Below are 15,019 nucleotides of genomic sequence, written 5' to 3' on the forward strand. Positions count from 1 at the left end.
TTCAAAGATAAGATGCTGTTCCAACTCTTTCAGGTTCAAACGATTAATTAATTGTCAACTATTTGATTAATTGTAGGGCTGGACCCGAATATCCGTTCGCTACGGCAGTATCCAGATATTAATTTTGGTATCCGAATATTTGACTTATATAGCACCTTTTAAAAGCAGAGTTAACAACAAAGTGCTTAGACAGAGAAGTCAGAAAGAGGATTATCAGAAAGACAATATTACAACGAAGGAAAAAAGACCACAGGAAAAGATGCAAAATACAAAATTTTAATGTAAGTAAAAGAATCAACACCAATTCATACATATAATGAATGAAAGCACCAGAAAATACCACAGCACAGAGCAAGAAAGAGTAAGTTATTGATCATTTTTGGGTTTTATCATTATTTTCTAAAAATTTTATAGACAAAAAAGAAAAACTAAAACCAGCTAATTAAGAAAATGATCAACGGATTATTCTTTCATGTATGTCATTCAACCTTTATTTAAACTCTTGAGGTATGAAGGCCTGATTTACAATGTAGCAGAGTAAAGGAATAAAAGAAGTTGGAACACGAATATACTTGGATAATGATAAAACCGTAATAAGTGTGTAAAGCTTTCAAAACAGATAAATCAACTGTTCAACAGCAAAATCTGACCTCTTCCTCCGGCAGGCTTCATCGCGGCCGACATTAAAGGCACCGGCGCCTTCACGCAGCTCTTCCTCATCACCGACTACCACGAGAACGGATCTCTGTACGACTATCTGAAGCTCACGACGCTCGACACTCAAGCACTGCTGAGACTCGCCTACTCAGCCGCCTGCGGACTTTGTCACCTTCACACCGAGATCTACGGCACGCAGGGAAAACCGGCCATTGCCCACCGAGACCTGAAGAGCAAGAACATCCTGATCAAGAAAAACGGAACCTGCTGCATCGCCGACCTCGGACTTGCCGTCAAATTCAACAGGTTTCTCATTTTATTTTTAATGTTGGATTATCAGGACAATTTTACTGAAGTTTGTTGTTAGTAAGGGTCAAAAGCATAGATTTTAGCAGTTAATTCAAACACAACCAGTTAATAAAAGCACTCGCAATGAAATTATACAAATACCCTAATTTTCATAATTGTACATATCTATTTTTAAAAACTTTATAAATTTGTTTGTTTTACACATTTCTTACACAAAGGCCCCTCAAAGCTATTTGCACCGTGTACTCAAATGTTTATAAAGAAAAGCTGTGTAAAAGATTGAAATATAAAATACACATATGCTCAGACAAATTTAAACCACAATTTATATTTTAAAAGTGGCATATGAACTCGGTTATACTCACAAACAGTCACAGATGGCTCCACAATAGATAGCAAACTCTGAATTTTCGTGTGTTTCTGCCGTTTTTTTAGTTTTGTATATGACAAGAACTTTTGTATTCTTTAAAAAATCACATTAAGAGAAGAAACACAAGTATGAGCTTTAATATTTGTGTTTTTGCTGATTTTATTTTGTGTTTGTTTAGTGAACAGGAGACAAAATTCTTCCTTAAAATAATTCTATACAGATATTAGCGTTCAGTTGTTCACTTATTTGTTTTTAATGAAATTTTCTTTAGGATTCTTATGACTCTGATTTATTTTCCAAAACAATATTCTGCAAAATTTAACACTAGGAGTAAAAGCTAAAGGGCATCCCTTTGTGACTTCCAATGTTTATTTCCTTTTGTTTAGGATTTATATGCCGAGTACAAACAACAAAATGTAAAAAAACAAAAAACACTTTAATGTAAGAATATCTATCCTCAGAAGTTAGAGATATTTATTACATGTTACATACATCTTGTTAATTCTTAATATCATCAGAACGTGAATGTAGCTAAAACTACAGTTAATCTGTCGTTTGTTTCCTTAGCGACACTAACGAGGTGGACATCCCTCTGAGTACCCGGGTGGGAACGAGGCGCTACATGGCCCCTGAAGTTCTGGACGAGAGCCTCAACAAGAATCACTTTCAGGCCTACATCATGGCCGACATGTACAGCTACGGCCTCGTCATCTGGGAGATGGCAAGACGCTGTGTCACCGGAGGTACCTGGAATATTTAATCTAGTCTTTATTATTTTATTTTACTCTCTACTTGATCTACTGGTTGATTGGATCTGTCTTTGTGAAAACTCTAGCTGAGTTTCAAACCTAACAACCAAAATGTCCCTACCAGGCAGACAACTCAAGCTGCTCCTCACAAACAAATGTGTGTAACCTAGTTGGTCAACAGAAAGGTTTATTTGATTTGCAGATCAGAAGGACTTTGTTTAATTTATTTATTGAACCAACGGGACATGCTAAGGTGTCAAAGTGAACTCAGGAAAGTTGTGATTAACATGTTTCATTATTTTTTCCCCACATTTCATTGACTAACTCTTAGTAAGGTACGGCCATAGTAATCTGAGGTGATTCAGTAGAAGTTCTGACTGAGAGGTTCAAATACATTTATTCTTATCTGCAATTCACATGACTCGGTGTGTAAATGGTGATGAAACGGCACGAGGAGGGGTGTCAGGGCTGTCAGTACCTAAGTGGTGTTGTATATGTAGACTTCCTTCCTTATTTGGAGAATTGTTTTCATATACTGCAACAAAATACTGAAGCTATACTTAGAATAATAAATATGTCTCTTTGAAGTCTTATATTTGACTCGGTAACATTGAACTAAAAGGAAAAACAAATGTTTATCCGGGTGGATTAACAGTTCTTTTTGTGTGCAGGTATCATGGAGGACTACCAACTGCCATACTATGAGATGGTTCCTTCTGATCCCTCCTATGAAGACATGCTGGAGGTGGTTTGTGTTAAAGGTTTAAGGCCCACAGTGTCCAACCGCTGGAACAGTGATGAGGTGAGAATCAGACTCAGATTTCTGCTACCGTTTCATCTACAGTCACTTTAGGTTCCTATTTAGGTGGTGAGTCAGTTAAAGTCGAGCATGAATTCTTCTGTCATTTTCACTTCTTCTGTATGAACAAATACAACTATGCACAATTATGTGAATAAATCTGTTATGCTACACATCTGTGACACTTTACACCTGCATTTACATTTAGTTTGATTTTATTTTTTGAACTTAGAATAGGAATTGTGTACATTCCAGTATTTCAGAATGGGTATATAAGAGCTTATTTTATGATAAAAGAATAATAAGGTTGAAAGTATTGTAGTGAAATATAAAACATTTTCATGTTTGGCAATTTAAAAAATGTTTGTTTTTTTGCATTAAGTTATGTAACTGCTTTAACAAATATCAGACTTTATCTACTAAATGCAAGTTTTAGAGACTGATTTTGTGTATTTGGGCAAACTGGGGTCTTGTCTGATTTTCAATACCAGCGCCAAGGTCCTTAATTGGTTCATAATTGAAAAAGAAAAATAAAGAAAGAAATAGAAGTCTCTACATTTTATTTAGGAGCACCTTGAATGTTGTTTATAAGAAAAAAAGGTTAATATAGAGCTGAAATTGGAACCTTAACCCCTTAACAAAAATGGTTGTTGGAGGGGCCTTTCTGAGGAGTTCTTGGAGTAATCTTCTGCAGAAGTTGCTCACATTGGCAATGGTGATGAACACAACACCAAAAGATTCCTCAGAGCGCTCAAAGAAAATATGGTCAAGAAAAAAACCTATGAAAAGGAGACACTTCTTAAATACAAACTCTGAACAGAACCTCTATTGGAGCAGGATAGGTGTGCAGCACCAGTTACCATGGTGATCTAAGCAATGCAGCATCTATTACCATGGTGATCGAGCTGTGTAACATCAGTTACCATAGAGATCCAGCAGGTTTAAAGAGAGACTCAGTCATACAACTGAAGACTCTGACTTTAGATTCAGCATACGTCTCTAACACATTAATCTTACTTCTTTTAACAGTCATGTTCAGCTCCAGACTACCTCCAGTTAACCTGTTTCTTACCGTGTTGTTTTCGTAGTGCCTTCGGGCCATGCTGAAGCTGATGTCCGAGTGTTGGGCCCAGAACCCGGCGTCCCGCCTCACCATCCTCAGAGTCAAGAAGACGCTCGCCAAAATGGTGGAGTCCCAGGACATCAAGATCTGACCGCCCTCCTCTTCCTCGTCTGTGAAGCACCTTCACCGCCGCCAGACTCACCTGACACACCGGCCTGGATTTGACCAGGCAAGACTGGACCGGACTCCTTCCTTCATCAGGAGGAGGAAGAGGAGGAACAGCTGGGAGATAAATAAGAAAGGACCCTCCACTGGGCTGAACTGTCTCCTCCTCCTCCTTCCTCCTCCTTCAGCCTGGAAACAAACATGGAGTCCTTCCTCCTCCTCCTCCTGGTTCTGCTGAGCGATGCAGCCGGGTTTGACGCTTTCTGTGAAAGCCAAACGAGACGATAAATTCAATGATGACTTCCTGTGGAGGGGAGAGGAGGGGGCCTCGCTCCACCACCTCTGCCTGTTTCAAAATGCCAATTTGTTGTTTTGTTTTTATTTTTCTCTTCAGGACTTCGTTCTCCTGCCATATTGAAATATATCTCCACTCCTAATGTAGAGTTAATTATAAAGAAAAAATACGGTACTATTATATGTGAATTTTAATGTGTAAATAAATGTTACCATTAGATGCCGTGCCTACTCATGAGAAGATTTAAGAACCAGAACACTATGCTGCAGTGGTGTCGACGTCCGGCTGATTCCGTGGAGACGCCGACTGGAGACGAAGGAGTCGGAGACGTCTGCCGTCCTGTTTGTCTGTCTGTCCACTTCTGCTTCTGTCTGTCTGTCCAATAGGAGACGTGCAAAGAGCTGCAGCTGCTTCAGCAAAATCTCATTGGAGTTGAACAGCAGTGGGCGGAGCTAAAAAAACAACAAAATGATTATTGTCGCTCAGGATGAGAAGATCCAACATCTCTGAATCACCACTAGACCTAGAGATGGAGTCAAATCAATAAATAAAAGCAAATAATCGGCAGCAGCTGTTTTGACTATCGATTAATCATTTGTTTGAGTTTTCAAGCATGAATAGTGAAGATATTCCAGATAATCTGAGGATTTGCTCCTTTTCTGTACCTATTGCCCTTAACTAGATATTTATCAACAGTCTCAGATAAATCAATAATGATTTGAACCACTCGGTGTTCCCCTGTAATAAATTAGATGTCTGCACAGTAAATGCATTTGTAAGTTAAAACAAACATTCTTCAACTGGACTGAGAAATTACTATGACTTTTCTTCAAACATGAATTTAACAGAAAACTGATTATTTGGCTTTTTTAAATCAAGATCTTTTTAGCACAAATTCCTAATAATACGGTTAGTTAAATTAATGCAAACAAAAAACTGATGAATGGGTAAAGCAAAATTTGCTGTTAGTCACAACTTTTACAATTTTTAGAATCAGTTGACCATTTCATCTTCATTTGATGGTGAAGATGGACATTATATTAACATCTTTACATTTATTAACTGACAAAAACTAAATCAGCACCTTTTAGTACTTTTGAGGCTAATTTTAAGGAAACTGTTCTTCCAAACATCAAAAGGCATTTGTTTTTTTCCACAAATACTGAACACAATGTTGATATTATCATGTGTTAGTAAGAAACTCCATAGTTTAATCATTCCAAAACAGTTGGTAGCATTAGCTTACAGATTATCTTGTCTGCTGCCAGTTGCCTTCTCATTCTGGAAAAAACACAAACGAGGTATTTAGCGTATAAATTAGGCATTTCTGTGACAACTTCGAAACTAGAAAAACATTTAGCTGGCATTTTAGCTTAACACGGCTAGTTCAAAGATTATTCTTTGGACATGAAAATGTTAAATCAGATGTTTTAACCAAAGAATTGTGGTTAAAAAGTGAACTTATTTTTTTCTACTCCCTCTTGTCAACAATTAGAATCTAATTTGGGTCAGCCAGCTAGCTTACATTCCTAGTAGTTTGGTAGTTGTTGGCTTGTCTGCAAGGCTAAATATAAACTAGCAACAGTTAGCTTCTCTAAAATAATTATCTATAATGCATTGATTTTCTTGGCTCCTTCCACTGAAGTTTAACTCGTCCAATTGAATTATTTTGTTGGTAAAAATCAAACTGAAGTTACAGTTTGGTCATCATTCATTCTTTTCAAAATAAAAGTCTTCATGAAGAACCCCAAACTGTCAGCTTGAAGTCATAAATAATGTATGTTATACATGTTGAGGTGGAGCTACACATATATGGGCGGGGTTATGAAAGTGGCTGTGCTCACTATCTAAACAATGTATAGCTTAATTCCTGAGATGTTGATGGCTACAAGCAACTATACAGCTAATTTAATGTATTCTTAATTAAATAGCAAAATGAGCATCATCTGACCAGACTACCAGAGTTTGATGATGAGAACAATGGAAATGAATTAAAACTTTTTTTTTTGGTTGATCATGCAACAAGAATCCCAAATCCTTAAGGAATTTTTAGGGTCTCAAAATTTATAATGCACTAATTTGCTTTAAAAGGATAACAATCATGGTATTTTTGGACTTTTCACTGTTGTCATTTGACTTTTTTCATAGTCTGTTAGTGCTCTTAATTGACAATAAAAATGAGATTTAGATGCTAGCTGTTTAGCTGCAGCAGATTTATATCTCTTACAATCTACAAAATCAGGATCTCTATATGTTAGCTTATCCAGCATTAATTAGCATGTTATGTGTCTTCTATAAAAACAGTTGCTGATTTGATAAAAATCTTTATCAAACATTTTTTAGCAAAAGCTGCCTGTAGCCACCAGCATCTCATGTTTTTTGTTTTAAATAAATGCATTGCGCGGTCTCTTAATTTATAGCTTTGCTCTGACTTCCAGCTGGCAGGAAATGGCGCTTTGATTCAACAGCACTACAGTAAACAGAAGTTCTTTTAAAATTTATTTTGGGCCTATTTACGTCACTCTTTAAGAATATTTGGGAAACTGCTCCTGGGTGTATTTAGCGTAGCTTAGCACAAAGACTGGAAGCGGGTATAAACTGCTACCTGAGGTCACTGAAAAGATAGAAATCCACCTTCTGGCGACTCAGACTGTGTCAGATTTACATGTTTACCTGGTTTGTTGTGGTTTTAGCAGCAGGTGGGTTTGTTTCTCTAGATGTAGCGATGCTAATGGTTTCCCCTGCTTCCAGTCTTGGTGCTAAGCTAGGCTAATGGCGCCCAGAGCCTCTCATTGTACTGACGTATTCCTTTAACTCGTCGGCAGCAGGACGACATGCTCGTGTCGGCTTGGTGTGCATGTTCACTGTGTGTGTGAATGACGCTAATGTTCATACAGTAGCTATTTAAGAGCAGTAACTTTAGTGTTTTTCTGTGTAATAAAAGCCCAGTATAGGAATAATCTACAATATGTAAATCTTAAATGTGTTTGTCATTTTTGTTTTGGTGGTGTTGTTGTTTTGTACAGCATCTGGTTTGGTGCCTTATGAGTTTACCAAGGAAAGGAAAAACTCTGTATACAGTCTGTCCAGTGTACCGATTTTTAAGTAAATAACCTTATTTTAGTACACAACCTCCCAGCCTCCATCCGTTGTTTCTTTACTGGTTAATTTTTTTTATCTTAAACATTTTTTTCTGTTTTTAAGTAAGGAAGCTCGTTTCAGCCAAAAAAAGAGAGAAACTTTAAATGAAGATTAGTCATAATTGATTGCAGGGATTTTTTTAGCTGTTTAATCACTTTAATGTAAATGTTTACATCTGATTTACGTTTTCTCATTTTTTTTGCCTTGTTGTATTTGTTGATAATTATTTTGTTTGCTTATTGTTTTGTTTTTAAAGCCGCAAGACAAGCAAAAAAAAAAAATCAATTCATGAATCAAAAAAGAAGTAGCTAAACGTAAGCCAAAATTGTGAGATATGTCATCAATAATATTTTTTGAATTATATAAAAAAAATTCTCATCTTAAAGGTTATTACTATGATAGAACATCTAAGTTTGGACTAAATTTGTAATTATTTTATAATTTATTATGTTAATAGTTTGGTAAGTTTTTAAGCTAGATCAAAATGGCTCTTGAACCTTAAAATATATATACATTTAATTTAACTTTACAAAATGTTCACTTATTTTTTTAAAGAATGTTTTTGTTATTTTATTTTCATTTAAATTTAAAATTAGGTGCATATTTTGTCTAATTTCTAAGGCAGCAGAGCTTAACATTATCTTCTCATTTTGGCAAAAAAAAGTTATGTATCTTACATTTTAACCCAAAAACTTAAAATATTTTGACCTAATTAGACACATAATCTCATTTTGACTCATGGATTGTTCAAAAATAGTTCAATAACTTTTCAGTACATCTTTAAAGAAGCAACATTTCTGGCTTTCAAAGTTAGTTATGGTGGTTTATTATTTCTAAATTTACTTGCAAATAAATATCTTTCATTTTTTTTAACGTTTACATTTTAAATTTGGTGAAAAGCTTCACTAATTATGACATGCTATGTCTAGATCTATAATTTAATGTCTGTCAATTTGAAACTTAAAAAGATGTTGACCTAAATTAAAATCTAATTTCATGTAGGCACAGCAAATCAAAATATTAAATCATTTTAGCATTTTGATTAAAAGGCATCAGTTTCAGCTCAGTATATTTTCATTATGGCTGCATAATAAATGTTTTATAATTAAAATTTTAAATTAGCTCAAATTTTGATCTAATTTTGACTCCGCATGTCAGGGTTTTTGTTTTTTTAAAGCAAAAGTCAGTTTTAGGTTTAAAAAATTATTGTATTTTTAGTCCTTTATGTATTTTATTTCTGTCAAATGAGCCTCCATGTTATCCACATACAGCATGTTGATGAAATATTAAATTTGGATTCTGCAGGTTTTTCCAGATGTTCATGCAGCTGCTGGCTTTGAACCCCTCCTGCTGGACAAACAGTGACACTGCAGCTAAGGAACTGGACAGGAGGGAGAAATCTGAAAGTTTTGAGGTTTTAGTCACAATGACATGTTTCACTCAGCTGTTGTCAGATATGTTTTCTGTTTTGAGCTTCTCTTATCAACACAGAAAATGCAAATGCTTATGTTTTTTAATTATTATGTAAATATTATCAGCTATTTTTAGTTTTTCCAGAATAAATTTAATTTGTTCATATTCCACAACAGGGACAAGTGGAATAATCATATATTTATATAACTAACTCTGCATTGGAGTGTATTGCATTGAAGCGGCAGCTGATGATAATTGTATTTAAATTGTTGTTTCAGGAACTGAAAATTAGAAGTGTCTTCAAATGTTAGGAAGTGCAAACATAAACAAAAACTGCTTATAGTGATTAATAACGGAGAGAAGCAGCCAACCGTTGTCAGTATTTCTGTTTAAAACATGCCTAAAAATACAATGATGAATTTATAAATTCAGTTTATTGTGATCTGACAAATCAAAACACATACTGATAGATGATAGATGCATCTGAAACTGTTTAAGTGGAGAGCAGGAATTTGAACTTTGATCACATTATTTAGATTATTTTTAACAACAAAGTTTGGTTTTTATTTTCAGTTACTATTCTCAGCTGCAACAATGGAATAAAAATGAAATCTATGCAGCCAACAGGCAGCAGTACTTTTAAATCAGAATGAGTTCGACGTTTAAACAGTTCAATTCAGAAAAGAAAAACAATGAAGCATAAAGGATTAATATTTTAGTTCACTGTGTATATTTAAATTATCCGTAACGATGCATTTGTATGTCATCACCTCAATGTTGCAGCTGATAAAATCAATAAAGGTTTCTCTTTATAATCTATTATACACTGCCCATGCAAAAATAAAGTTGCACACTAATATTTCTTTGGACCGCCTTTAGCTCTCAGAACGACACACATTTGCTGTGGCATCATTTTGATAAGCTTCTGCAATGTCACAGCATTTATTTCTGTCCAGTGTTGGATTCATTTTCTACCAAGATCTTAAACTGATGAAGGGAAAGTCGAACCGCTGTGCAAAGTCTTCTCCAGAACATCCCAAAGATTCTCAATGGGGCTGAGGTCCGGACTCTGTGGAGGTCAATCTGTATGTGAAAAAGATGTCTCATGCTGCCTGATCCACTCATTCTCAAGGTGAGCCCCATGAATCCTGGCATCTTCATCTTGGAACATGCCCATGCCATCAGGGGAGAAAACTCCATTGATGGAAAGACCTGGTCATTCAGTCTATTCAGGTTGTCAGGTGACTTCATTCTTTGATAACATAACGTTGCTAAACCTGACCAATCCCAGATCATATCCATAACCCCCCACCCCCCACCCGGGCTTGTAGGCAGTAGGCAGTAGGCATGATGAGTGCATCTCTTCATCTTTCTCTCTTCTTTCCCTGATGCACCCATCACTTTGAAACATGGTAAATCTGGACTCATCAGACCACATGACCTTCTTTCAGTGCTCCAGAATTCAATCTTTATGCTACCTAGCAAACTGAAGCCTTTGTTTCTGATTAGCCTTACTGATCATTGATTTTCTTTGAGCTACACAGCTGTTTAGTCCCAATCCTTTGAGTTCCCTTCCCATTGTGTGTGGAAATGCTCTTATTTTCACTCTTAAAAATAGCTATGAGTTTTGCTGTTGATTTCCTACGATCATCAAAGAGTTTGTTCTGACCACATTTGCTCATTGAAGGTGATGGTTTATTACTGTCCTTCAGGTTTTCATATTGCATTGGACGGTTGTTAACCTGATTTTAGTAGTTTCAGAAATCTCCTTAGTTTTTTTTTTTAATCTTCTCTTGATGAAGGCCAATAATTTGACCCTTTTGAGACAGACTAACATGCTTTGCACGGCCACAGGATATGTCTTCCAACATGTTTAAGAAATGAGAAGCTCCTCACTGCATCAACTCAGGTTAAATAAGTTGTTGCAGTTGAAACATATTCATCACTTAGTTAAATCTAGGTTGTGACTTTTTTTGGGACAACCAGTGTATTAGATAATGTATTTGTTGAATAAATATTAAAGTAAATCTGCAGTTAGCAAATACAGTGGAGTTTAAGGACAAAGTAACAGAATACTCAAAAAATAAAAGTACTTAGTTACATCTCACCATCAGACTGATTTAAAAGTGCTGCTGTCTTTCAACTGCATAGATTTTTATGTTCTTATTCCAGTAAATGCTAATAAACTGTCAGCTACAAAAGTAATAGCCGTTTTCATGCAAGTTTCGGTTTACAGCAGAAACACTGTAACAAACTTTTTTATTTACACAATCACAACTCCTCTTCCTGCAACACTTCATATCCTGATCCGCTTCAATTATTTACATTATTCTGACGTATTTCTACAATGTGGTTTTGGGACAAGATCAGAGTACTGAGTTCAGAGCTCAGGTGACCAAATCAATGGAAATTGAGTTTGTCTCCATGAATTTTCAGGGTAGAGCTGCAGAAGTTACACTGGAAAATGGTCACTTTTGATTTTTCAGGCAGAATTGGCTTTTTAAATGTGATGTTTTTCTGCAGAAAAAAACAAACTTGACAGATTTTTTTCACTTCTCTACTGAAAACAAAGCTGCAACTCACCAGTGTTCCCACCTCTGAATAATGTGATCATTTAATGTATCGTGTAACAGCGAACTTTTCAAAGAAAGTTTTAATGTCACAAATGAATCTACTGCCCTGCTCATGTACATCACAGGTTTAAGGACCACTTTAGTCTGTAAGATATTTACAAGTTCAACTTCAGTTTTATCTTTTCTGTATCTAGTAGCTAAAAAATGACATTTTTAAAGCGGGATTTTGAACTTAGTCACATCTTTAGGAAAAGCAGCACATTTTCATGTTTTAGAGGCTGAAACCAGAAATTTTTTGGCTTTTAAATGACTCAAATCATAGTTGACGGATTGTTGCAGCTCTAACTTAGTGTCAGTGTAGGACGGTTCAACACTTAAATCAACACACAGAGTCTTTGTATTGTGTCAAACGTTTTCATCTTTATTAACGCCCTTCAGCTCCCAGTTTACTTGTCCTCAGGCTTGTTGAAGCAGTAGGTGAGGCAGCACTTCCCGCAGTAGTGACGGTCGAAGTGGCTCGCCATGAAGACACCAGCGCCGCACTCATCAGCAGGACACTCACGCCTCAGCCGGTGAATTTTACCGTTCTCATCCACCTGAGAACAGAGAGGGGAAATGTATAAGTTGTGCAGCAAGAACAAGATGAAATTTAAGTAGAAAAATATTTGGAAGTGGTTCTTTAGGGGGTCGAAACTGAGGAAATATAAGCCAGTGAAACTATAAATTACTGGAAATCCAAAGAGTCTGCTTTGACACCTCTTGACTTTTTGATCCAAGTTTAGCTCTAAAATGTGTTTATACTCAAAACGAGCTGCCAAAATGTTTTGTGGGACAAAATAATACAAAAAATATTTCCTTTGATGATTTTTCTCATAGTTGAAATGACTAAAGCAGGAAGATCTTCAATAATTAGAGCTTAAATGTACAAAAACACAATCATTTGAGATCAGAACACAACTTAAACATGACCTGACAGTCCAATTACGACTGAGCCAATTTTAAGAGTCTGTACCTTGTAGTACTTGAGCACAGCGAGCTTGACCTTCTTCCTCTTGTGCTTGTTCTTCTTGGGGGTGGTGTAGGACTTCTTCTTCCTTTTCTTGGCACCACCACGCAGCCTCAGCACCAGATGAAGTGTCGACTCCTGAAGATGCAAAGAAACAGGGTGTTTAAAAAACACAAACCTGCTTCAGTGTGTTTTATGCAACTCTAAACTTGAACCTGTCCTCAGGTTCTACAACCAGGTTATAAAAATGACCTTTAAAGCTGAGGTGGCAGCAGAATATACAGAAACTATTCTACAAAGTTTTGGGAGCTTCCTGCCCTCGGCTCACCTTCTGGATGTTGTAGTCAGACAGCGTACGCCCGTCCTCCAGCTGCTTGCCGGCAAAGATCAACCTCTGCTGATCAGGAGGGATTCCTGCAACAACAAAACAGCCAAGTGTCAGTTCAAACTCACATACCACTGCAGTTTCAGAGAAATGAGCTGAGATTTAGTCAGATTTGAACATGTTCTACATCAGTTTTTGAGTTTAGGCAGCTTCAGGAACAACCCATTTTCAGTATTTTTAATCAAGTGATGTTTCCCAATTAAGTGTTTTGTCTAAAAATGAAATAAAATTGTGAAAAAAAGAGCCAAGGGTTCTTTTCTCAGTCCAAATCAAATTGTATAGGAAGCATTCAAATCATTTAAGTACAAGTAGTACTGCCGTGTAAAAATACTAGTGCAGCATTCAAAACTGTGCATGTTTTAGTAATAAATGTATTACAGTATCCTGATTGCATGCAAATCTCAGCAGAACTCCCATCAAAGCAGCATCACCAACTAAAAGCAATCTGATATAGTCCAAGACTTTACACACCTTAAAAATAGATTTGACAAGCCGCAACAAGACATTTTTGGCCTAACTGCCAGTAAATATTTAAAGAAAGCGTCATAACTGAGGAGAGATTTCTTGTAAACTAAAACTATTGCAGCGCTACAAAGCCAGAACATTTTTCATCTTAAAGTTCTTGCGCTTTCGATAGAATTAGACCATCTGGTTTTGACACAAACACATCTGACTGGTTTCACAGTTATCTTACTAGCAAAACAAACAGTTAAAGGCAAGCTTAAGTCTCATTTGTTTTGATCTTTGTTCTTTTTGTAAATGATGAAGCTTAAAGATCTCAAACTCTCCTTTAAGCATTTTTCACCAACAGAATAAAGGTTTCACAGATCAGAAACAGTTTTAAAGACTTTTAGTCTCTCTGTTGTACTGTACTCCACATTTCACCTGTTTATTTGGTGTGGTTCTGGATCAGAATCTGTTCTAACTTGGTTTACAAGTAGAAAACAAGCAGTGAAATTTAATGTTTTTTCAATTTAAAATATTATAGTTACACAATTTTTAGATTGGTTTTCAGACAGTATCCAGGATTTGCCTCAAATGACTAACGTTTTGTATCAGCAAAATGTGGGAAAGAAACAGTCACTTCAGTTTGTTTCCTTTAACTTTCCCCTTAATTGCTAAACCAAGGGCTGACGTTAGTGTCCCATCATCCCCAATCCATCTAGTTGAACCGATTTATGTAACCCAGTATATCTTAACATACTACGATACATACAGTGCAGAAAAACAAGATACACTAACATAAGTCTTTATCCCAAAATTGTTAGGTTCTACCAGAAATTAGTGACAATGTAATAAACTCACCCTCTTTGTCCTGGATTTTGGCCTTGACATTTTCGATAGTGTCAGAAGGCTCAACCTGTGAAAACAAAACAAATTTAGCACATGTCACGTTATTCTGCAGTTAATACACTTTTATAAGCAAAAAGGTGCTGTTAAATCTACTGCTGTCTGCCACACGTGTTTACGGTGCTGCAGTTAGCCTAGCTTAGCCACTTAGCTTCACTTTTCCGGTCAGACAGAACTATACTTTAATCTACCGCAGTTTAAACACACACAAACACAGGTGAAGCTCGTTTATGATCAGAAAAGTTTCGTATGCGTGTTACTAGGTTCCTTAATTTAATAGTAAAGTCAGTTAAACTGCGGCGGCTAGCTGACTCCACATCCGTCCATCACAGCCCAGTTCACCCACCTCGAGGGTTATAGTTTTCCCCGTGAGGGTTTTGACGAAAATCTGCATCCTGGCGTTCAACCCACCTAAACAAGGAAACACAGAAAAGCTTTAACTCTCTGCTGGGGCTGAAATGTGCTGCTAAAACTGGTTATTTTTGACAATATTTGGTGTAAACTCGGAGCACCATCTTACCACTAGTGTGCTCCTAATGGCGGATCATGAGAAGAGGGCTTTCGGAGAGAGCGATGGGGTTTTCTGCCCGAGTTTTCACGGGTTTGGTGCCCGCTGCGGCGCCTGATCATAAATACCGCCAAACGTTTTATATTTAAATATTTTTCCACCCGTATCAGCATTAAAATAAATATATTTTACAACAAACAATTGGTAATTATAATAATAATTATACTTAGAAAAAA

The 15,019-nt window shown here is 36.3% G+C and overlaps 2 protein-coding genes and 1 long non-coding RNA gene across 4 annotated transcripts in view; 1 reads left to right on the forward strand and 2 right to left on the reverse strand.

The window, feature by feature from the left end:
• Window positions 1-7,538, forward strand: part of LOC110965431 (bone morphogenetic protein receptor type-1A-like) — a 119,170-nt gene extending 111,632 nt beyond the window's left edge. For both annotated transcript variants that reach the window (XM_051959641.1, XM_051959642.1), the window contains 4 exons: window positions 666-963; window positions 1,904-2,079; window positions 2,757-2,887; window positions 3,973-7,538. In XM_051959641.1, the coding sequence (XP_051815601.1) occupies window positions 666-963; window positions 1,904-2,079; window positions 2,757-2,887; window positions 3,973-4,098 (731 nt within the window). In that variant the 3' untranslated portion in view covers window positions 4,099-7,538. The remainder of the gene's footprint in view (window positions 1-665; window positions 964-1,903; window positions 2,080-2,756; window positions 2,888-3,972) is intronic.
• The window catches only part of LOC127537431 (uncharacterized), a 292,103-nt gene that overhangs the window by 264,386 nt on the left and 12,698 nt on the right, over window positions 1-15,019 (reverse strand). The window lies entirely within an intron of this gene.
• Window positions 11,929-14,877, reverse strand: rps27a (ribosomal protein S27a). Its single transcript, XM_022214483.2, has 6 exons — window positions 14,796-14,877; window positions 14,622-14,686; window positions 14,231-14,285; window positions 12,869-12,954; window positions 12,547-12,678; window positions 11,929-12,130 (listed from the first exon to the last, which is right to left on the reverse strand). The coding sequence occupies exons 2-6, from the start codon at window positions 14,667-14,669 to the stop codon at window positions 11,981-11,983; spliced, it is 471 nt and encodes a 156-aa protein (XP_022070175.1). The 5' UTR covers window positions 14,670-14,686; window positions 14,796-14,877; the 3' UTR covers window positions 11,929-11,980.

Source organism: Acanthochromis polyacanthus, chromosome 15, assembly GCF_021347895.1.
Source record: "Acanthochromis polyacanthus isolate Apoly-LR-REF ecotype Palm Island chromosome 15, KAUST_Apoly_ChrSc, whole genome shotgun sequence".
Classification (NCBI taxonomy): Eukaryota; Metazoa; Chordata; class Actinopteri; family Pomacentridae; genus Acanthochromis; species Acanthochromis polyacanthus.

Excerpts from the sequence above, each read along its gene's own strand:
- rps27a (XM_022214483.2), bottom strand. The coding sequence starts at position 14,669 with ATGCAGATTTTCGTCAAAACCCTCACGGGGAAAACTATAACCCTCGAG. Across the intron at positions 12,955-14,230 it reads CAAAATCCAGGACAAAGAGG|GAATCCCTCCTGATCAGCAG; the intron begins GTGAGTTTATTA and ends TTGTTGTTGCAG. Across the intron at positions 12,679-12,868 it reads CTGACTACAACATCCAGAAG|GAGTCGACACTTCATCTGGT; the intron begins GTGAGCCGAGGG and ends TTGCATCTTCAG.